This window comes from Protomyces lactucae-debilis (genome assembly GCF_002105105.1).
Source record: "Protomyces lactucae-debilis strain 12-1054 chromosome Unknown BCR37scaffold_7, whole genome shotgun sequence".
NCBI classification, from domain to species: Eukaryota; Fungi; Ascomycota; class Taphrinomycetes; order Taphrinales; family Protomycetaceae; genus Protomyces; species Protomyces lactucae-debilis.
In genome coordinates, this window is record NW_024467999.1 from 253,389 (window position 1) to 274,622 (window position 21,234).

Below are 21,234 nucleotides of genomic sequence, written 5' to 3' on the forward strand. Positions count from 1 at the left end.
AGAATTTGGCGCTTTTTCTTACAACAAGCTAGGAAGCATTGATAGAGCAACCACCGCAGTGTATACATGCCGCGTAAGAAGTCGGCAGCCAAGAAGGCGCAAGCCAAACCCAAGTCGCCTGAGCCAGAGGTCAAGGAGACTGTGCTCTTTGATCAGGACGAAGCAGAGGATGAGGAGGGATTCACCATCAATGCTGAATTCGCACGGCGCTATGAACACAACAAGAAACGCGAGGACTTGCATCGCTTGCAGGAGAAGTACAAGGCAGAGGGTAGCGAGGACAGTGATAGCGAGACGGAGGACTCAGATGGTGAGCTCAATACGCCGCAAATTGATGCAACCATCTTGAAGGTTCTCAGCAAGATTCGGAGAAAAGACGCCGACGTGTATAAGAGCGATGTTCAGTTCTTCGACGAGCCTACAGAAAGTGCCTCGAAATCAAAAACGAAGGAGGCCAAGCCAGTGACCATTGCTGATTTGCACAGGCAAACGCTTTTGACCGGCCAAGGCAATGCTGAACATGATGGCCAGGATTCAGACGATGAGATCCCGACGCATGTGCAAGAACAAGCAGAATTACGAGCTGCTTTCAGAACAAAAGAAGGTCAAGCCGATAGTGACGATGAAGTTCTGGTACGGCGAAAGAAGACGAGCGATGAGGTGGAGGAAGAAGATAAGGCGTACAAGGACTTCTTGGCAGAGCAACTCGCCGAGTCAGGCGATGCAGATGTGCTGCAGAAGCTTGATGGTAGTGATGCTGAGGAAGGTGAGGCCTTCTTGATGGACTATGTCTTGAACCGTGGCTGGCTCGACAAGGATGCTCAAAAGCGACCAGATTACAGCAATCTTGTTGGCGATGAGAGTGAAAGTGAAAGCGACTTTGAAGAAAAAGCAGAACAATTCGAGACGGCGTACAACTTCAGGTATGAGGAGCCAGGTGCGCTCGAGCTTGCGTCACACCCGCGAGATGTCCCAAGTTTGCGTCGCAAAGAGGAGAAGCGTAAGAAGGAGCGAGAGAGCAAGCTGGCGAAGCAGAGCAAGCAAAAGACTGAACGCGAGGAAGAGCTCAACCGCTTACGCAACTTGAAGCGGCAAGATCTGGAGGACAAGATTGCGCAGATTGAGCAAGTGACAGGCACCAAAATGGATTTCGCTTTGGAAGACCTTGAGGCGGATTTTGATGCGGACGACTGGGACAAGCGGCTGATGAGCAAGTTTGACGAAGCATACTACAATGAAAAGGATGCAGAGAAGCCAACGTGGGATGACGATATCGAGCTGGACGACTTGGGCATCGCCGAGGATGAGGATGCGGTTCAAGCAGACGTCGAGGAAGATCCAGCGCCAAAGAAGCAACAAACACTCACACATCGAGAACGCAGGGAACGGGCTGCCAAGATTGACACGCTCGTGGACAAAGCGATTGGCCCTGTCAACCCACTGGGTGATGGCACAGTGTTCAAGTACCGCAAAACAGCTCCAGAAACTTTTGGCTTGAGCATAGAAGACATCTTGTTTGCAGATGACAAGGATCTGAATGAGTTTGCAGGACTCAAGAAGCTGGCTGCCTTTAGAGATCAGGAGAAGCGCGAAAGAGACCACAAAAAACTTGGTGCAAAGAAGCGAGTCAAGCGATTCCAGAAGCAACTTTGGGAGGATAGCAAGTGGGCATCACGCGAGGTAGCGCTTGGAGAGAAAAAAGAGAGCAAGAAGCGGAAGCGTAAAGAATAAGCTGCTCTAGTGTCTCATAGCAACCGTTGCAAAAGGTGAAAAGTCGCGTACGATGGGGATCTCTGCAGAGCCATCGTCCTCGCGATGCGTCTGCTCTGGCGAATCTGAGCGGTCGTCTGGAATTACATACTCCTTCTCGTTCAAGAGATTGTACTCCCTTGCCACAGCTTTGTAGTGAAGTGCTCGACCCTCGACGTCTGCGTACAACTCTGGATGGTGGAAGTAGGCATGCGCATAGATGCGATAGCAGCGACGCACCATAGCAGCCAGTAAAGCGATACGTTCAGGCGAGTCTGCCATCCTCCTAGGAAAGTGCTTTGGGTCCATCAGCATGAGTGAAGCTCTATCGAGCGTGTGCATCGTGTAGCTATTTGCCGTGCATGGTACTGGTGCGCCATGGTGCACTGCGCACACATACTCAAACGGACCAGCATGCATGTCTGTGCAGGTACAATGGTAGAAGAGCGAGACGACAAGTGTATTGAGCTCCAGCAAGAGAGTACGAACAGACTCGAACAGGCGTACTGCTGATTGCTGCTCTGTATCGCAGCTTGGGTCCTGATTCATGCTGAATAGATTGACACTCGGCACTGGATGTCCTTGCGTGCTCATGCGAGACTTGCTGGTTCTTCGTGCATCTGACTGAGCTTGCAGCAGCTGTCAGGGGTGCGATCGTGTTTGTTCAGCGTGTAGGGAGGGAAGCTCCTGAGGTCATCGACATGCCTCTACGTATACAACCCAGCTGGATGACTACATGTACAAGAGCAAACGCAACGACACAAACTGGCAGACGACGTCCGTGCTCTCGATTCTGACCGTCCATCAGAGTTGTCAGGATTTGCCGGCGCCTGTCAAGATTCGGGAGGGCACGTGTGATGATCGCATCGCATCCAATCTAGGGTGTCGCACGGGCAGCTGGGCACGGATGAAGGGCTCTCGCCCGGTCCGCCTGCCCGTGAAAATGCCTTTGTCCGCGCCCGCCTGCCATTTGCCCGTCTGCCCGGGCTTAGGAGCAATTCACGAGATGACACAACGGACAACACTTTCGACGACGAAGATTGATTGATATAATAGTGGTTGATAACTTGATATGCTCTATCGTTTTTTGGATCTCCAACCTTGCTTCAGAATACCTTGTTTAGACCAATTTCCAAGGCACATGAGCATCGCCAGGGAATCGCCTTTCATTCTGTTTCGAACATGCGGAAGCAGAAGACGTCCCGCCGAGAAGGCTCGCTCTGAGGAAGCGCTGCGCTGCCACGCTGGCAAATGGAGATTTGAGCAGTCTGAGACTCTGAAGGCCAGTGAGTGTGAGTGGTGCTATTTGGGACACACAGGTGCATGCTGCATGCACCATCTACAGTGTACAGTCTCGCTAGTCGCGACTCCTTTCAAGATTGTCCGTTTCAGTCTTTATGATTCCGGAAGGTCAAGAACGTCTCGTGTCATCGGCGAGGCAGATGTCCGGAGTCACTCACAAGATGGCTCTCACGGGCGAAGTTTGAGGGCGGGCGAAGTGGGTTTGCCCGGACCCTCCGGGCACATTTGATCTTTTGTCCGTGTTCGTCCGCGGCGCGGGCACGGGCATACGGGCAGAATGCAGGCGGGGCCGGGCAAATTTTGCGGCACGCTACGGCACAATCTGCCGGCGCGCATGTCGGATAGAATTGTCGAACCTCTGTATGTGCAGCTAGAGCTAGGCTACTGCTAGAGCTTTGGCTGCTAGAACCTTGAAGACTGTCGGCAAGAGAGCAGCTTGTACACTTGAGGTCATCAAGCGACATACGTCGCATGGAAGAGCAACAGGCGCACACTAGATGAGTCGAGGATCTTCTTTGCCCTTCGAGGCCGACATGAATGAGCGTACGCCAATTCCGCCGTTTTTACACAGAGACAGCTCGAGCCTCAGTGCAGTCTTTGCCGGCGGCCCTCGAGGGGCGCCTTCAGACCTTGGGTCTTCCTTTTCAGACTATTCAGAGGTCACCCTCTTGTACGCCGCGAATCATCTATACGGAATACGAGCACGGCATAAGCTGCGCGACGTTAGGGTCTTCATCAAAGCAGTCTTGCATCTGCATCATCTAGACGCAGTAACGCGGATCAGACATGGCAAGTCAGATTGCACCGTGGATCATACTAACTCCAGAATGGTACTGTCAAACACTCATCAGTGATTTGCCTAATGTCGGCAAACCACACGCAATGGAGCCCTGTAATAATGGACATGGTCTCATGCTAGTCTTTTTTGACGGCGGCGAACAATTCTCTTACGAATACTTTGAGCGGGACATCGCTCAAGTGGACATGCTGACTGCCAATTTGTCCGCACACGAGCCCAGACCTCTTGACGTGGGGACGTTTCTATCTTTTGCCATCGACATTGCGACCATCCTGAGTAGTTTGCACGCAAAGGGTATCACACATGGGAACATATCGCCCTTCAGCTTGGGCGTGGACCTGGAACACACTGGCATGATCTATGACATGACTTGCTCTTCGCAGCTTGAGCACGAGGACACCTCTCACGGACACATCACGGCTCAACACTTGCCCTTCATCTCGCCGGAAGCTTCTGGTCGCATCAATCGATCCACAGATTATCGCAGCGACTTTTACTCACTCGGAGCAACATTCTACTTTCTGCTGACCGCACGATGCCCATTCATGTCTGAAAATGCACCGGAGCTCATCTATAAACACATTGCGCAACTTGCAATCGAGCCACACATCATCAGCGGGAGTATTCCACCCGTCATCTCCGCCATTGTCATGAAGTTACTGGCGAAGACGCCAGAGGACCGATACCAGACTGCAGCGGGGCTACTCAGCGATCTTGTCATGCTGAAGGATTGGAATCACTCAGATCTTATGACTACAGATTTTGTGCTTGGTCATGCAGATTCAGCATCGCAGTTCACCATTCCTCAAAGACTTTTTGGCAGAGATGCAGATGTTCAACGACTTCTCAGTTGCTTTGAAGCAGTCAAAGAAGGAGGAGCCAATGTAGTTATCGTCAAAGGCCACTCAGGTACCGGTAAAAGTTCACTTGTCAACGAGATTCACCGGCCAGTCATGAAGGCAAGTTCCTTCTATGCATCTGGAAAGTTCGATCAATATAAGCGCGGTTTGCCATTCTTTTGCCTACTACAGGTAGCATCTGAGCTTGTGCGTCAAGTAATTGCTCAGCCAGAGGGACAGCTCGAGTCTTGGAAAGCACTGATCATGGAAGCACTTGGTCTAGATGCTCTTTCCATGTTTGAGGTCCTCCCAGAGCTCTATTCCCTATTCGGCCGGGAAGTAAGGCTTCCTGATCTAGCAGATCTTGGTCCTGCCGGAAGAGAACAACGGTTCATCGGCGTCTTCTTGCGTTTCCTCTTGGTCTTCGGCCGGAGAGGCAGTCCACTTGTACTCTTCCTTGATGATGTCCAGTGGAGTTCGTCAAACGAGTTGAATCTACTTGCGCAAATCGCCATTGCAGCTACGACGGACCAACAACATAGCCTGTCCCTCTTCATCGCGTACCGTGACAACGAGGTTCTCGAGGGCCATCACGCATTGCAGATGCTCCAAACGATTGAGGCCGAAAAGGTTCCGATTTTCGTGCTGGAAATTGGCAACATGTCGTACGCTGCTGTGCGCGAAATGGTTTCTGCAACCTTGAAGCTGCCAGTAGACACAGACAACCCAGAGCTTGAGACCTTGGTCAAGTTGGTGGTTGCACAGACTGATGGTAACGCATTTTTTGTTGGACAGCTCCTGAAAGACTTGCATGCTCGCGGACGTCTCTTTTTCGATTTTGATACCAAGCAATGGCGCTTCCATTTGGGCGCTATAATGCAAGAAGAATTGCCAGTCAATGTGGTCGACTTGCTCGTAAGGCAAATTCGGAATCTAGGAACGCGAACGACGCGCATCCTGCAGCTGGCGGCAAGTATTGGTTCAAATCGCTTCTCATTACTACTTTTGTCTGTCGTCTCTCGACAACGCGTGGCGGAGACATCAAAGGACTTGTGGGACGCTTTGCAAGCTGGACTCGTTGTGCCCGTCAATAGCATGTACAAGCGTCCGTTAGCTCTTGCCGACTTTGGCGGAGAAGCAGCAGACTCGGACGACTCAATGGATGCTGTCTTTCGCTTCTTGCATGATCGTGTGCAACAAGCGGCATATCAGCTCTTGCCAGACGCTGACCGGCCACAGACCCATTTGGACATTGGCATGCGCTTGCACGAACACTTTTCCGCAAAAGATGATGTGGATGCAAACATTTTCGAAATCGTCAATCAAATCAATCGTGGGCTTTCTGTCCTGCAAGAAGAGCAGAAAACGTTTGTCATTGAGCTCAACATGCGTGCTGGACAGCGAGCACTCCACTCGACTGCATTTGAAGCTGCTCTTGCCTATCTCGAAATTTGTAAAAAGCTTGTTCCGTTGTCATGGTGGGAGGATAATACAGCACAGATGCTCAATATTCAGCTTGCATACGTGGATGCCATGTACGCTTCACATGACTACGAGCGTGCGGTAGAAGCTCTTCGAGATATCTCCACAAAGGTGCATGGCAATAGCCGACGCGCGCGTATCCTTCATCGTCTGGTCAATGTCTATATGGGCCTGGACCAACTGCAACCTGCAATCGACGTCGGAGTTGAAGCACTACAGCTTCTGGGTGTTCATGTTCCCATGTCGGGTGCAAAGGCCTCTGCCATGCTGAAGGAAATGTCGCCGAGGCTCGACTTGTCTCTTGAAAAAATTGACAAAATCGCAGACATGCCAGAATGCACGCAACCGGACGTCCTCTTGACTCAGACGCTGATGGCTGCTGTCTTGTTACCAATCTACCTTTCCAGACCAGAATTGTTACAATGCTTGTGCGCGATTGCTCTGGACCTGACACTCAAGGACGGCACGATTGCAGAATCTGCTGCCTATCCAATTCTCATGTACGGTGTCACGATCACATTTGCCGAGATGTCTGCCAAAACACGCGCACAGGGTTACCATTTTGGACAAGCGTCTGTCAAGGTTGTTGACCGTTCAACAGCCATTGCGGTTTCACCCATTGCACCGAAAGTCTACAAGGTTTTTTCTTCGCACATAAGCTGGTGGAACGAACCAACAAGGGCATGCTTGGTGTACTTTAATTCTGCGATCTCTACGGGTCTTCAAACATTTGATGTGGAATACACTTGTTACGCTTGGACAGAGTCTTGCACATACGCATTTTGGGCTGGTGAGCCCTTGACAAGCGTTGTGAAACGTATGTCTACGTATATGCCATTAGTTCTGCGTTACAAGCAGCGAGCTGGCATTTGGTACATGGCGATACAACTGCAAGCCTACGTCAATTACTCGTCCGAAACAGCAGATTGCTTTGAAATTGAAGGCGACCACTTCTCCACCAAAAACGAGATGGAAGCGCTGCTTGAAACGAATTCACACCCTCAGATTTTTGCGTTGTACCTTTACAAACTCATGACGGCGACCTACTTTCATGCGCCTCTTGCGACTGCGCTCGAGCAATCCAGTGAGATGGAGAAATATGCCCATGGTACGCAAGGTGTGTGCTACATCGCGAAATGGTCATTCCTCTTGTGCTCGTGTTTGGTGCGCTGGTACAAATCCCTGTCGCCGACTTTGCTTGCTCTATTCGATTCGCACCTTTCGAGACTTCGGCATTACAACACAGGAATCAGCAGCACATTCCAACACCAACTCCTCTTCATCGAAGCCGAGCTTTTGCGGCATGAGGGGCGTGATCTTGATGCACTCGAGAAGTGGGAGTCCGCTTATGAAGCTGCACTAGAAGTTGGTAATGTGCATGAGGCAGCCCATATTGCTGAGCGGTTGTGGCGTTGGCTCGAAGTCAAAAACAAGAAAATTGCCTTGCGTCACCTCTACAATGCGTATGATGGGTTCCGTGTAGCAGGCTTTCGTGCCAAAGCACGACATCTTGAGTCGCTCTATCCCGACTTGTTCACAGCTGATACAAGGGAACGAGCTGTTGATCACCTCGAACCCTTCCGTCATGTCAATATGCAATACAATCGTGATGGGACACTCGGGAAAGTGGATCCAGAAGCTTTGTCTGTTGACCAAGTTGACCCAAGCGAACGCAGTCTTAACGAAAGCAAGAGCAGCGTTCGCAATAGACCTGCGGTCTTGGCTCGGCCTTCGAACGCTGAGAGCAGCAATTTAAGCGCACCAGAGGGCCAGAATTCTGGTAGTACCCAATCGCAGTTGTCCAAGCGAATCACACATTCGACTCAAACAAGATCCACAAAAGTGTCTGAACCGGGCAGCGATCCACATCGACGACCGGCCGACATGGCAGAATTCGACTTTGATGTCGCCCTGAGGGCTAGTGTGCTTATTGCTGATGTCTTGCAAGTCTCAGAGGTATTGACACGATTGGTAGAGTCGGTACTTACCAACGCGGGAGCCGACTATGGTGCTTTACTCTTGGTTGATCATGGGAGCCTCTACCTCGAAGCCCGTGGTCAAGGCATGGCCGGCAGCTCCAAGGTTGACATTATCGAACATGAACCGTTGCAACTACATTCTGCCATCGTTCCTTCTTCCCTTGTCAACTATGTTGCTCGGCTTAGAGAAGCTACGGTGCTCGGGACTGGTCAAGATCATCGTTCATTTCAAGCGAAGTTTGGACAAGATCCTTACTTCAAAGGTCGTCGGCTTCGCTCCATCATGTGCATGCCCATCCAGACCAATGTCAAGCTCATCGGCATCCTGTACCTGGAAAACAGTTTTACAGCGTATGCCTTTGGCCCACGTCGCGTTGAGTTGCTCAACTTTCTGGCTTCGCAGGCTGCTATAGCCATTGAAAAGGCAAGACTCTATTCTGACTTGGAAGTGGCAAAAGATGCAGCACAGGCGTCAAATCGCATGAAATCTGAATTTTTGTCAACAATCAGTCATGAAATCAGAACTCCCTTCAACGCAGTCCTAGGCATGAGTGGATTCCTTCTAGACACGCCACTCACGCCTATGCAGACTGACTACGTGGAGACCATCCGCAATTCCTCAAAAGAGCTTTTGCGTGTGATTGATGACATTCTGGACTTTTCCAAAATGGAGCACGGCACGTTTGAATTACACAAAGAGGAATTTTCTTTGCGCGAATGCATTGAAGGCGCTTTGCAAATTACGGCTGAACGAGCTGCCTCAAAGAAGCTCGAGCTGGCATACTTCAATGACCATTTGGACTTTCCAGATGTGCTTCTGAATGATGCGACACGGTTCCGGCAAGTGGTCATCAATCTACTGGGCAACAGCATTAAGTTCACAGAAAAGGGTTCAGTCACCTGCATGTCTAATGCTACACTGCTGCGCGAACAAAGTGCACAAGGTCTGGCCTTGTACCGTGTACAAGTAAGTGTTTGCGACACTGGAATTGGCATCGCCGAGGAAGACCACAAGAAGCTTTTCAAGCTCTTTTCCCAAATTGACTCGTCGCTACAACGCGCCTATAGTGGGACCGGTTTGGGCCTGGCAATCTCAGAAAAGCTTGTTCATTTGATGGACGGACAAATCTGGTGCGAGTCTACAGTGGGAGAAGGCTCGACATTTCACTTTACCATTGTCACGGAAGTGAAGGCAGACATCAAACCTCAGCCGCATCCAGCTACACAGCGACTCACTGGTAAGCGTGCACTGATCCTGGATGACAGTGAGGTGGCCATGCGTGCATTGAGTGAAAGTCTTGAATGGCTGGGCATGCAAGTCACCAAAACGAGCGACATCGAAGCATTCAGAGAGGCGATCCAGCAACCATCTGGCACATATCAAGTCGCGCTTGTGGACCTCCACTACGGACTTGCAGAATCAATGCTGACCATCCTGACCAAGCATGACCCGCTTTGCAAAGTACTTCGTCTGTCTCGCTTTGGCGACCGCCAGGAATTCGGAGGGCATCTATTTCTCATCAAACCAGTCAAACGCAGGCGCTTGGCCAAGGTCGTGGCGGAACTACTCTATCCCCAAGTCCGCGTGGCCACCACTCAGCCGATACATCAAGACAAGCTTAATCCGGTCAATATGGGCGCATGGCATCCGTTGCGCATTCTGCTTGCCGAAGACAACCTCATCAATGCTCGAGTTGCGATGCAGCATTTGAAGCGCATGGGATACGGCGACACGGTCCATGTCAAGGATGGCGAGTTGGCTGTTCAAGAGGAAAATGCCAATGCTTATGACGTGATATTGATGGACATTCAAATGCCTCGTCTCGATGGCTATGGCGCGACGAAGATCATTCGCGAAAAGTACGCTGCTTCTGGGAAGCAGGTTCCAACAATCATTGCACTGACGGCCAATGCCATGAAGGGTGATCGTGAGAGGGCGATAGAGGCCGGTATGCATGGATATTGTGCAAAACCAATTATTGCTGATGTGCTGGCAGCCAGCTTGTTGGCATGCCAACGGATATTAAATTAGTAGACTAGACAGGTACTCTAATGAGGTGACAAACAAGGTCAGTAGACCTGCAATCACAAAGCAAGAGATGCTGCTACCAATCTCGAGCCAAGAACCTTCATCCTTGACGTGCCAAAAGAAGACGAGCGTCGCTGCATCGCAAAATATGAGAACCATACTGAAAATGGCAGACTTTTTGATGTCTAGACGTTTGTTGAGGGCGCCCAAGTTTGCCGATAGCACAATGAACGGGACCAGAAGCTTGTAGATTAATAGCAGACCCATGGCAAACGGATTGAAGATGGGCAACAGTCTGTAGACAGAGTCGAGGGTGAATGCCGAAACGGATGCAATGTTGCCTGTGCTGAAAAAAGCAATTTGAATGAGGGCGTAAAAGTAAAATGCAATGCGCAAGTCCGACGGCTGTAAGGGTGAGCTACGCGGCACACACGACTCTAGCTGTGTCCAAGTCAAAAGGAGTGCCCAGAAAGTGAGATAAAAAAAGCCCTCGTAAGAGACGCTCAGGATAACAAATGTCGGGCAGAAGGTGAGAAATAAGACCATGAGCCGATCTGTCGGTGACTGGCGACCATGCAGCAGCGGGAGACCGAGAGATCCAACAAGGCATAGCCAGCCAACCACCTGATTACCTGTAGATAAGCCTTGCTTGGCAGCAAGACTTTGAGCTGACGAGGCAGTGACGCAGACCGTCAAGCAAATAAGGCCGACTTGTCCGCCCACGATGGCGTTGCCACCGTCATACAAGATCCATGCTAGACCGATGAGAGACATGACGATACCGGCTGCTACTACGAGCGCAGTGTTATTTTGTTGCACAGTCGGCAGAAGAGTGAACGAGGCCATGACCAAACAAAGGACAGCCCATCTGATGGCAAGCCGAGCCGGGACTGGATAAAAGAGTGGCGTCGTGCTTGCAAATGCGAGCAGGACTGAAAGAGCGCGGCGGTCTGTATATGTTTGGGTTGCCGCTGCGACAATGAAGAGACCGAGGGCAATGGTGCCGAACAAGGGCCGCACATCAAGTGGCTTTGCATAGCGAATGATGTGGTGCCAGAAGAAGAGGGGAAAGATGGCATAGGCGTAGTAGCTGATGGGCGCCGAGCGTTCTAAAAGATAGGCAGCTAGACCTACGGCCAACAAAGGTATTGAATTGCTTCTGCGGGACGTGAGTGGCGAGATGAATTCATGCACAACGAACAGCAGTGCCAAAAGCATCCAGCCAATGTAGCCAAGAGAGACGGTCGTTCGCAAAAACAGCCAGTCGTATCGCTGCAGATAGCGCATTCCATTGAGAGATTCTGCAATCCACTGGGAGGCATTTGGACTTGCCATTGCTCCAAAGTCTTGGGAAAAAGTAAAAGGCCTGACCTGGGTCAGTCTCAGCTGCTTTTTCTTGAGTGCTAGCTTTGCAGCGTACTGTGCATGAATCTGGCGCGCATTTTGAAGTAAGGCGTCCCGTTTCTCCTCTGCAGAGAGCTCAAGTAAGTCCACAGGAACCGTTCCTACGTTATTCTTTGGCAGCGGCACTCCAATGGCAAACGCCATGAGTGCCGCGAGGTCGGCTTGGGCAACATCTATACGCGCGCGGCTCTCGACGTCCCAACCAAAAGACTCTCCAACAGTGTGGTGTAGTTCGAGGGACGCGTGTGGCTGAGGTCTATCTGGTCGAAGGAAACCTGCACCCCATGCGATGTAAGGTGTCCGCGTATTGTCCGGATGACCATCGCCGTGACTGCCCCAGTCACTCATGCCATGATCTGCCGTGAACAGAAAGGCAGACTTGGCTAGCTCATCTGGCGTCAAGACAGCTTCTAGTGTCTTCTCGAGCGCTGCCAGGCCCCTATCGACTGTGCCAATATTGTGTAGGTACTCTTTTGAGTATGGCCGATGGGCATGGCCGGCAGTGTCCAGCCCAAGCAGATGCAAGAAATAGATCGTTTTGGGCGGCGTCGGCGGCCTGTTTTCAAAATAGGCTGTGACACGGTCAAAGACCCATGTATCTAGCGCGTCTGACTGCTCTGTAAAGTCTTCCTTGTGCGCATCGTACATATTGCAATCAACGCGGCCTTTGTCTGATGCGCCTTCTCGAAACATGGGCAGAATATCTGGCGAACCCCATGCGTGTGTTTTGTCGGATTGATTGAAGACTGAATCAAAATGGACTGGATTTAGCTGCCAACCAGTTGTTACGCTAGATACATCCTCATAGAGTCCCGCAATCAATGCGACATGACCAGGCCGCGACTCGGTCGGTACGCGCGTATGACTAATTCCCCATCTTCCGTGATGCAGTGCCTTGCTGTGTAGATGAGGCGCTAGCTCTGGATGCTCAAAGAGCTTGTCGGCGCGTAACCCATCGCCAACAATGAGGAACAGCCGGTCTGCGGCCGGGGTAGGAGTCGAGAGGAATTGGCTGTCGAGGTGGACGACGGGCGATTTGAAGTAGATGTCAAAGATGCTGCGGAGGTAGACTAGGTGGAAGAGGACGCCGACCCCGAGCAGCTGCGCGCGCGAGAGCATGCTTTGGTGGTCGTCGCGTCCAACGAGAATTCAAGCTTGCAAGTCGCTACCACGACACTACACTGTTGAGCTACCTGCCGAGTGCACCTGGGCGACAAGATGGGCCCGGGCCAGGCAGAGCTGCTCAGTCTACTGGGTCAAGTTGCTGGTAAAAAGTCTCTTCTCGTAGACAAGACGCTCTCTCCATTGATCTCTTCTCTCGCACCCTTTAGCCTGCTACAAGAGCATGGCGCCGAAAGCGTACAATGGCTTGATGCAACGGCCTTCAGTACCAAAGTGCTTGTTATCTGTCGGCCTACACTCGATTGTGCTGCTCAAGTCTGTCGCATCGCCGCAATGCCCGGGAAGCAAGTCACACTCATTCTTGTGCCGCGTCAGACGCTGCAATTTGATGAGGCCATACAATCAGTCTCTGCTAGCATCGATATTTGCATCTTGCCTGTTCATCACTACCAAGTCGAGCAAGACCTAATCATGATTGACGGCGATCACGTCTACAATGCAGCAGTCAGCCTCGTTGAATTGCAACAAGAGTACGGCTTACTACATCGTCTACTTGGCAAAGGCATCGCTGCACAACAGCTGGCCAGTCTTCTCACGCAACTGCGAGCAGACGTTGCGATTGAGCAAAAGCAAGAGATTGAGCCAGGAACGTTAGGCGACTGCATCATGATGGATCGTCAAACAGACTTGCTCACGCCCATGCTCACACAATTGACGTACGAAGGCCTCTTGCGCGAGACCTTTACACCTGCAGAACTACAAGGCAAAATGAATGATGACATTTTTTACGATTTGCGAGGTGACAACTTTTCCAAAGTGGGACCAAAGCTCTCTGGCAAGGCGTCGACTCTTGCTGCTGATTTCGATGAACGGCATGGCGCAAAAACAACATCGGCCCTCAAGGCGTTCGTTAGCAAGATTCCGACATTGCAGGGCTCGCAAAAGCAGCTCAAAACGCATGTGGAATTGGCAGAGGCTCTGATGCAACGGACACGCTCACCAGAATTTCGGCGCGTGCTTGAGCTTGAGCAAAGCATTTATAGTGGTGAGCCAGAAGCCTCCATTGTCCAGGCCCTCGAATTGTTGATTGCTCGACAGGCGCCCTTGCCAGCTGTGTTGCGTCTCCTATGCTGTTGGAGCCTGGTTCACAATGGCATCAAAGCCGCACAGCACGACTTCTTTGTTCAACGCTTAGCACAAGCATACGGCTATCAGGTTACTCTGACTGTTCAGCGTCTTGCACATCAAGGTATGCTTGTTGTTCGCTCACCTGCAGCCGATCGTGGTCGTGGCTCTTGGCTCTCCTTCTCCCGAAGCTGGAACTTGCTGACGGACAATGACGAAGTTGACCTGGGACAATTGTATTCTGGGTACATTCCACTTAGCTTGCGCATCTTCCAAGGCCTAGTCAACTATTCGGCGGTCGACAAGTTTGAGACCCTCTACAAGGCTTTGCATGGACCCTCTGTCAGTATCAACCAGTCTACGGGCCGTGCGCATGCAGAAGATGTCATGGTTGTGGTGTTTCTTGGAGGCTGCACGGCTACTGAGCTTGCAGGTGTACGGCTGTTGGCGCATCGTATGGACAGAGAAGTGCTCATCTTGACAAGTAAAATTGTAACGGCGAACGAGATGCTTGTATGAAGGGCGCAACAGTTTCGCACTACTCTTGAACTCTTCTCTTTTAGCACCACCGCATTTGGATTACTCGAAGTTTCCGCGACCCTTCTCTCTCTCCTTCATTCGATGGTTTCAGCGACGGAAAATGATGACGCCGACACCAATTTCCACCTCTTCAGAGTCTGATACCTTCTCTCTGTACAAGAATGATCTGATGGCCTGCTTTCATCATCCAAGATCAAATTGGCTGGTCCAGTTTCAGAACTTCGCTGCTTGAAAAGGCAATCTCATCCGTAATGTCAATGCGTTGCACCATCTTCCAAACAGCGTTACTCTGGTCACTCAATTGCAAGTCAATATTTGCAATTTACGACACAACATCAGAGCAGGCATCGAAGTTATCCCTACCAGCTGTGCTCTTGCTTGTTCTTGTTCTGGTAATTTTCAGAGCACTACACAACAATTTGGTCTGGCGAACACAGACCCAGCAGAGTGGCTGACCGCGAGTATCGCCACGGCTGCTGCAATTAATGTTCAGGCCACCTCGTTGGCTGTTGCCAGAACAACCACCACGCTTGCATTTGCCCGGCCAGACCCTCGATCTCGGCCACGTTAAAGATTGTTATCGTATCCAGGACCAAACAGGGCCATTGCGTCGCGGTCGTCACAGCCATTTCCGTAATGGGCGACGGCGCCAGTGTCCCTTTCTGCAAGTGGGATATTTGAGTTGTTTGGGTTTGGTGCTACTCGAGACGTTGAAGATGAAAGCGAAGACAGACGACCGCTCAGAATTGAGGACACTGAGACCGATAGGAGAGTCGGGAACACTGAAATTACTGAGAGGCCCGGGAAGTTGAGATATAGCTGATAGAACTGGGAGTACTGATCACCAGCTGCAGGAGCGCTTGAGACAGTGGAAGCAGATTCGTTGCCTAAAAGATTCGTAAGACGAAGCTCATGAACATCGTGCGTGCTAGCTAGGAGTCTGAAAGAGCAGCTTTCATAGTACAAGTCCAGGGCGGTGATGCCCGACCAGATCCTCCTCGTAAAGCCGAAAAGTGTAAGGAAACACAAAAAGAATTTTGATGAAGCCTGGGGGATTCGAACCCCCGCTCTTTCGAACCAGCGCCTTAAGCTGGCGCCTTAGACCGCTCGGCCAAAGCTCCTTGGATGCACATGTTTGCAAAAGATCTATTATAAACTTCAGAATTGACCTTTTCCGGCGCGCTTACATAATCAAGTATCTTCCCGATCCCTTGCTTTGCCGCTTCTTCGTTCAAATAGACCATTTTAGCTACACTGATTGATTTCGACTTCGGCCACCCGGGAACACATCTGAACTCATGCTTGCGGACAAAAGTCAAGTCTACTGCGAAGACACTGGACAACAAGGCTGGAAAGAAATAGTAATTTTGCCTGTGACCAAAGCTAGTGAGTGACGAACAAGGCATCAGAAGGTTGACCGTTAATCTTCATGACAATAGAGCAAGAAGAAGGAATGCAGTAAGGCAGGAGAGACACGGTAATAGTCTCAAAGACTGCGATGAGGAGCGACTAGACAGGCGCGCCGTAAGATGCTCTGTGCTCGGGTAGCGAGAATAAGAGGTGATACCTGAGCCAGAATAAAGAAGCAACCAATGGAGATACTAAGCCAGGAACTCCATGATTTGAAAGACAATGTCTAGATCGATCGTTGTGGTTGTGGACTTAAGAAAAGCCGCGAGATTTAGTCAGGGGTCTCAGATGATGAGGCATCTGAAATTGAGACTAGGACTTGCTCAGTCAGTCCATAACACCGGGAGACTGTACATGCACAGGACTGTGTGTCTTGCTTGAGTTGCTGTTGCAGAGTTCTGTTGCAATTGCTCAACTCCATCTTGCAAGGGCTCGACACTCTCCACCCCTAAAAGAGCTCTTCCAGTGATGACTTGCTTCTATGTACAATCTTCGGTATGTTCCGCCGCGCCTTCGTTCGCAACAGACCTCATTACCGACCACGCAAAGCGCGGCGCCCTCTGCATCAGGTCTCAATTTATACACTCGCCCAGGTGTGCAGCTTTCGACACAATCCTCTACGACAAGCTACAAGTGTCCGCCGCGTGTAAGCATTGTGGCTGCATGTCTCATTTCAGGCCCTTGACCAATCTGCATGCAATAAGTCGATCGCTATTGAGCATGACATGACAGACTGTCACTCAAGATACTTGGCAGCCAATACAGGCACCATCCTCTCCATCAATGGCACGACCCATGATCCAGCCAACGAATCCCTTACAAGACGCCTTATCAAACAGTCGTCAGTGAGCTGCCGCGGATCGCAAGTGCCAATCAACCTGACAAGGCCCATAAACTAATCGGCATTGTGGGTGAAGCTAGTGATGATGTGCCTGATGAGGCATCTGATACATGCAACCTAGATAGTGCGAAGAGGATTGTTACGGATGAGGAGCAGAGCAGAGGCTCAGGCTCCCTGTGAAGTAAAGAGTAGAGAAGTACAGGGCGTGACCATCACGTCAAAGTACGCGATACGATGCAGAGAGCCAGAGAGATATGCACTAGCAGCTACATGACTTGACTGCTCAACACCGAAGGTCCGTACATACATATGGTGTCAGCGATGTTGTATTAAAAGCCTAAACTCTCGCGTGGCCCAGCGCTTATGACTGCCGAGCCCAGGAGTCAACATGGTCTGTGCTCTATAGGAGAGCCTCGTACCATTCAGTTCGCTTGTCACTAGCTCATTCGTGAAACCACTCATCTGAACCTTATGGCGACACACATGTTCTATAGCTATGCATGGTTATGAAGTGATGTAAGACTCCTGATCGCAGCTTAATCGACGAATAGATCAAGACTAGGGGGTGTTAGCCTCAATCGGCGCGACTTTAAGGCCCTTCAGTCTAGAAATTGCTTATATAAGCAAAAATGTGATTTCCTTTCATATCGATACTAGCGTTTGCTCTCACCCACTGGTTGTATAGTGTAGTGGTTATCACCCTCGGTTTTGATCCGAGTGACCCGAGTTCGAATCTCGGTATGACCTTTCGTTCCTGCATGCACTCACGTCATTTCCATTTTTTTTCGTGGGCTATGCATTAATCAACCTCTCGAAAGACATCGCGCACTTTCGGGCTCATGAATGTTTGTTTACAAGCCTAGAGACTCGGTTTTCTGTTTGTTTCCGCGAGCAAGACAGCTTTCCACTCGATCTGGCCGAGTAGCAGCCGCAAGGGAGCATATCTGTTAGGAATTCAAGTGCATCCCCTGATCACTTGCTTCCGCTGTTATCTCTCTGCCACGTCAGCGCTCATGCACGTGACCTTCAGTTTAGTCTTAGCTGGCAAGAGTGCTATACTCTTGTCCCCTATTCGAATCAAGTCTTATCTGCAGCTGCCCTGCGTGCCTGTGTCTATCACCTACGACTACAGCCTCGCATATCCGCCAATCTCGATTAGGTTATGAGCACTGTTGCTATGCAGCAAGACGCTACTGCTTCGGGTCAACGTTCCGGCCCGTCTAGCAACGCGGTGTTAAGGAACACCAAGAGGATCAGCAATGGCCTAAGTGCTTGGAAGGATGAGCTGCTGCTTGTCGCTCAGCAGGCTGGCGTTGAGACTTACATCTTTCAGGAGATACACGCACGCCGCGTCAAAGCAGCAATACGCTGCGCAGACGCCATGCAGAAGGCCGACGAAGACGCTGAGGCCCGTATCGCCGCTCTCGAAGCCCTCATGAAAGATGACAAGCTTAAGGCCCCAAAAGCCTATAGCGCCCCCTCGACTCGCTCCAAGTCCAAATCGATGGAGGAGGAATCAAGCGAGGATGAAAGCACAAAGCCTTACACTGGTCCGTGCTACATCAACTCTGAGGGGTATCTTGCACCTGCGACCTTTGAAGAATGGTCGCATCTTGAACCAACTTGGGACAAGAACAGCAAGGCGCTTTTCTTGCTGAAAGGAGGTCTCGACAGGTCTGACCTGGAAGCAATCAAAGACATCGCAGTCGCCTGCGTTGCTTTCAAGACTGTCTTGTCTCGACACAAGCAGCCTGACACTTTGCGAAAGTTGCAATTGGTCACGAAGCTCAATAAGCTCTCTTTGCCTCCTGGCAATACCACATCTTCAGCTATTGAGACCCTGATGGTGGACGTTCAAGCCACCATTGCCCAGTTGCGCAGCCTTGATCCCACCGGCAAGACGTTTGACGAAGACATGGAAATTGCCATGATCTACGCCAAACTCCCAGGCGATTTGCAGGACCTCACGCTGCACACACTCTCCTCGGATGGACCACACTCTATCCGCAGTTTTGTGCAGCAAGTGCGCTTCAAGATACAGTCGGATGACTATCTCAAGACGCACGGCAAGCACAAGTCTCTGGCAGACTCAGCCGCTGACGCTTCCCAAACCCTTTACCAATCATCAACGGAAAAAGGGATGCTCGCTCAAGAGCATAAGTCTCAATTGAAGCAGAAGTCTTCAAAGAAGCCGAGGAAAAGGCATTCTCTTCACAAGCCTTCATCTGAGACGAAGCAAAGTAGCCCTCCAACTGAATCAAAATCACAGTCTGAGGGCAAGCCAAATCCCAACACGGCATACTTTGCTCGCGAAACAACCCTAGCTGAACGTAGCTGGGTGATCGACTCCGGTGCCACGTCGCATATGACACCGTCGCAAGAGTTGATCTCTGATCTCTCTCATGATGCTTCCATTAGCATCACGTCCGCCAATGGCGAAGAGATGATCTCCGCTGGTTTTGGGCATGCTGCATTTGCCGTGCCAGATCAAACCAGCTTGGTGCCCTTGTCCAAAGTTTGGCATGTGCCAAATCTCACTGAACATCTTTTATCAGTGAGCGCACTCAATGAGGACGGTTTTGACGTACTGTTCTCGGCCAAACATGGACCAGCCCTCCTCAAAGACAGTGTTGTCGTCGCTACTGGCAGGCGTGTCGGTAAAGGCTTTGTCCTAGACGGCACAATTGCTAAAGTCCAGCCTCAGGCAAGTGAGTTTGCCCTTTTCACAAAGGAAAAGGCACCGACGGATGCCCTTGAGTGGCACCGACGACTTTGCCATATGTCCATCAAGGACATGAAACGACTTTCGAAGTTTGTCGACGGATTTCCCGACGATCTGGTCTACCCGGAATACTTCGATTGCTCTGGCTGTGCAGCTGGAAAGAGCAAGCGCTCGAGCTTTCCCTCTGTGGCAAATTCTGCCACTCAGCGGCTTGACATAGTCCACATTGATGTTGCTGGACCAATGCGCACCAATTCTATCAATGATGCACGATATTTTCTCATCATTGTTGACGGGTTTTCCAAGTACGTTTGGGCGTACATGCTGAAAGATGTCACTGCAGACACCGTCTGTAACATCTACAAAGCTTGGGAAACTGTTGCCACCAATCACGTTGGCGACAAAGTCAAAATTGTTCGCTCTGATGGAGGTAACGAGTTCAAGGGGAGCTTTCGCCAGCACCTCATTACGCAAGGCACCACTCACCAAACAACTGTTCCGCATACGCCTGAGCAGAATGGTGTTGCAGAGCGCCACATTCGCACTGTTGTCGAAAAGGCTCGCTCATCGCTTCTTGATGAGACGGTTGGTCCTCTCCCGCGCAATTTATGGGCTGAGTTGACCTCCACAGCCGTCTACGCCATCAATCGTTTGCCTCATACTGGTCTCGACAAGACGCCATACGAACTGTGGTATGGCAAACGACCAGATTGCTCGCATATGAGGACTCCTGGTACCATTTGCTGGTCACACAACCCGCGAATCAAGGACAAGTGGGATGCGCGCGCCAACAAAGCTATGTTTTTGGGCTACAGTGATACTTCCAAAGCTTGGCGAGTCTTAGATCTTGCCACTGGGAAAGTTGTTCTCAACCACTCGGTCATTTTTGATCATGCTGTGGCAAAAGAACTGTCTGTCAACAAGGATGTCGATCCTCGTCAGCTCACAGACGCTCAGCTCGAAGCTATAGCTAGCGGCAATGCTGCAAGTGTCAAATTTACTGACGAGCACCTCGAAGCTATCGCTACTAGCGGTCTTGACGTTACTACTAATGATGACGAGCTTGATGATATGCTTTTATGCTTACTGCTCAAGATGTTCTCCCAGCTCCTGTAACTGTCAAACAAGCTTTATCCCGCTCTGACGCACCTGAATGGCGTGCCTCTATGGAACGCGAGCTCGCCTCTCTTGAAGGCAAAGGAGTTTTTGAGTACGTCGCTAAGCTACCTCCAGGCCGAAAGGCCATTGGGGCACGCTGGATCTTCAAGAACAAGATCCTCGCTGATGGCACTTTCGACAAGCGCAAGTCGCGTCTTGTCGCTAAGGGCTATTCTCAGAAAGCTGGCGTAGACTACAACGAGACGTATGCTCCAGTCACTCGACTGGAGTCTGTGCGCATGCTTATCGCACTCGCTTCAATTTACAAGCTTCATCTTCACCAGATGGACATTGCCACCGCTTACCTCAATGCAAACCTGTTTGAGGAGATTTTCATGATCGCTCCTCCAGGTTTCTCCAACGAGAACTTCCCGTTCGTTAGGCTCAAGAAGGCTCTCTACGGTCTAAAACAAGCTGGCAAAGCCTGGAACGATGATTTGCACGTCACCCTCACTGCTGCTGGCTATGAACGCTCGATGCACGACTTTGGCATCTATCAGCATCAGACAAACGCGTCCTTGCTCTGCGTCTACGTCGACGACATTCTGATGGCTTTCTCGGACATCGCGCACAAAGAGCATCTTCTCAAGGCTCTTACCAAACGCTACGAGCTGTCCGATCTCGGCCCTGCCAATTCCATTCTCGGCATGCGCGTCTCACACAACAACGGCGTATACACTCTCGATCAATCCACCTATATTGAATCGATCGCCACCGACCACGGCTTAGCCAA

At 50.8% G+C, this 21,234-nt stretch overlaps 6 protein-coding genes and 2 non-coding genes across 8 annotated transcripts; 5 read left to right on the forward strand and 3 right to left on the reverse strand.

Annotated features, from left to right (window-relative positions):
• Positions 1–66: 66 nt before the first annotated feature.
• BCR37DRAFT_346087 (KRI1-like family C-terminal-domain-containing protein) lies at positions 67–1,731 on the forward strand (the record flags this gene model as incomplete). The annotated part of the gene is made up of 1 exon (XM_040867661.1): positions 67–1,731. One exon carries the CDS (start codon positions 67–69, stop codon positions 1,729–1,731), a length of 1,665 nt encoding a protein of 554 aa, XP_040726035.1.
• A 991-nt stretch (positions 1,732–2,722) lies between these two features.
• BCR37DRAFT_378706 (uncharacterized protein) lies at positions 2,723–3,252 on the reverse strand. Its single transcript, XM_040869106.1, has one exon. The coding sequence runs from the start codon at positions 3,086–3,088 to the stop codon at positions 2,870–2,872; it is 219 nt and encodes a 72-aa protein (XP_040726036.1). The 5' UTR covers positions 3,089–3,252; the 3' UTR covers positions 2,723–2,869.
• A 69-nt stretch (positions 3,253–3,321) lies between these two features.
• Positions 3,322–10,627, forward strand: BCR37DRAFT_378707 (uncharacterized protein). Its single transcript, XM_040869107.1, has 2 exons — positions 3,322–3,840; positions 3,878–10,627. The coding sequence occupies exons 1-2, from the start codon at positions 3,549–3,551 to the stop codon at positions 10,180–10,182; spliced, it is 6,597 nt and encodes a 2,198-aa protein (XP_040726037.1). The 5' UTR covers positions 3,322–3,548; the 3' UTR covers positions 10,183–10,627.
• On the reverse strand, positions 10,236–12,702 carry BCR37DRAFT_392202 (Phosphatidylinositolglycan class N-domain-containing protein; the record flags this gene model as incomplete). Its single annotated transcript, XM_040871117.1, has 2 exons — positions 10,236–10,252; positions 10,278–12,702. 2 exons carry the CDS (start codon positions 12,700–12,702, stop codon positions 10,236–10,238), a joined length of 2,442 nt encoding a protein of 813 aa, XP_040726038.1.
• Positions 12,703–12,801: 99 nt separating this feature from the next.
• On the forward strand, positions 12,802–14,349 carry BCR37DRAFT_345973 (Sec1-like protein; the record flags this gene model as incomplete). Its single annotated transcript, XM_040867653.1, has 1 exon — positions 12,802–14,349. One exon carries the CDS (start codon positions 12,802–12,804, stop codon positions 14,347–14,349), a length of 1,548 nt encoding a protein of 515 aa, XP_040726039.1.
• A 1,062-nt stretch (positions 14,350–15,411) lies between these two features.
• On the reverse strand, positions 15,412–15,491 carry BCR37DRAFT_t20. The gene has a single exon. It is a non-coding gene; the product is annotated as a tRNA-Leu (tRNA).
• A 146-nt stretch (positions 15,492–15,637) lies between these two features.
• On the forward strand, positions 15,638–17,177 carry BCR37DRAFT_378710 (uncharacterized protein). The gene has a single exon (XM_040869108.1). The coding sequence runs from the start codon at positions 16,249–16,251 to the stop codon at positions 16,507–16,509; it is 261 nt and encodes an 86-aa protein (XP_040726040.1). The 5' UTR covers positions 15,638–16,248; the 3' UTR covers positions 16,510–17,177.
• Positions 17,178–17,296: 119 nt separating this feature from the next.
• Positions 17,297–17,368, forward strand: BCR37DRAFT_t15. Its single transcript has one exon. It is a non-coding gene; the product is annotated as a tRNA-Gln (tRNA).
• Positions 17,369–21,234: the final 3,866 nt, after the last annotated feature.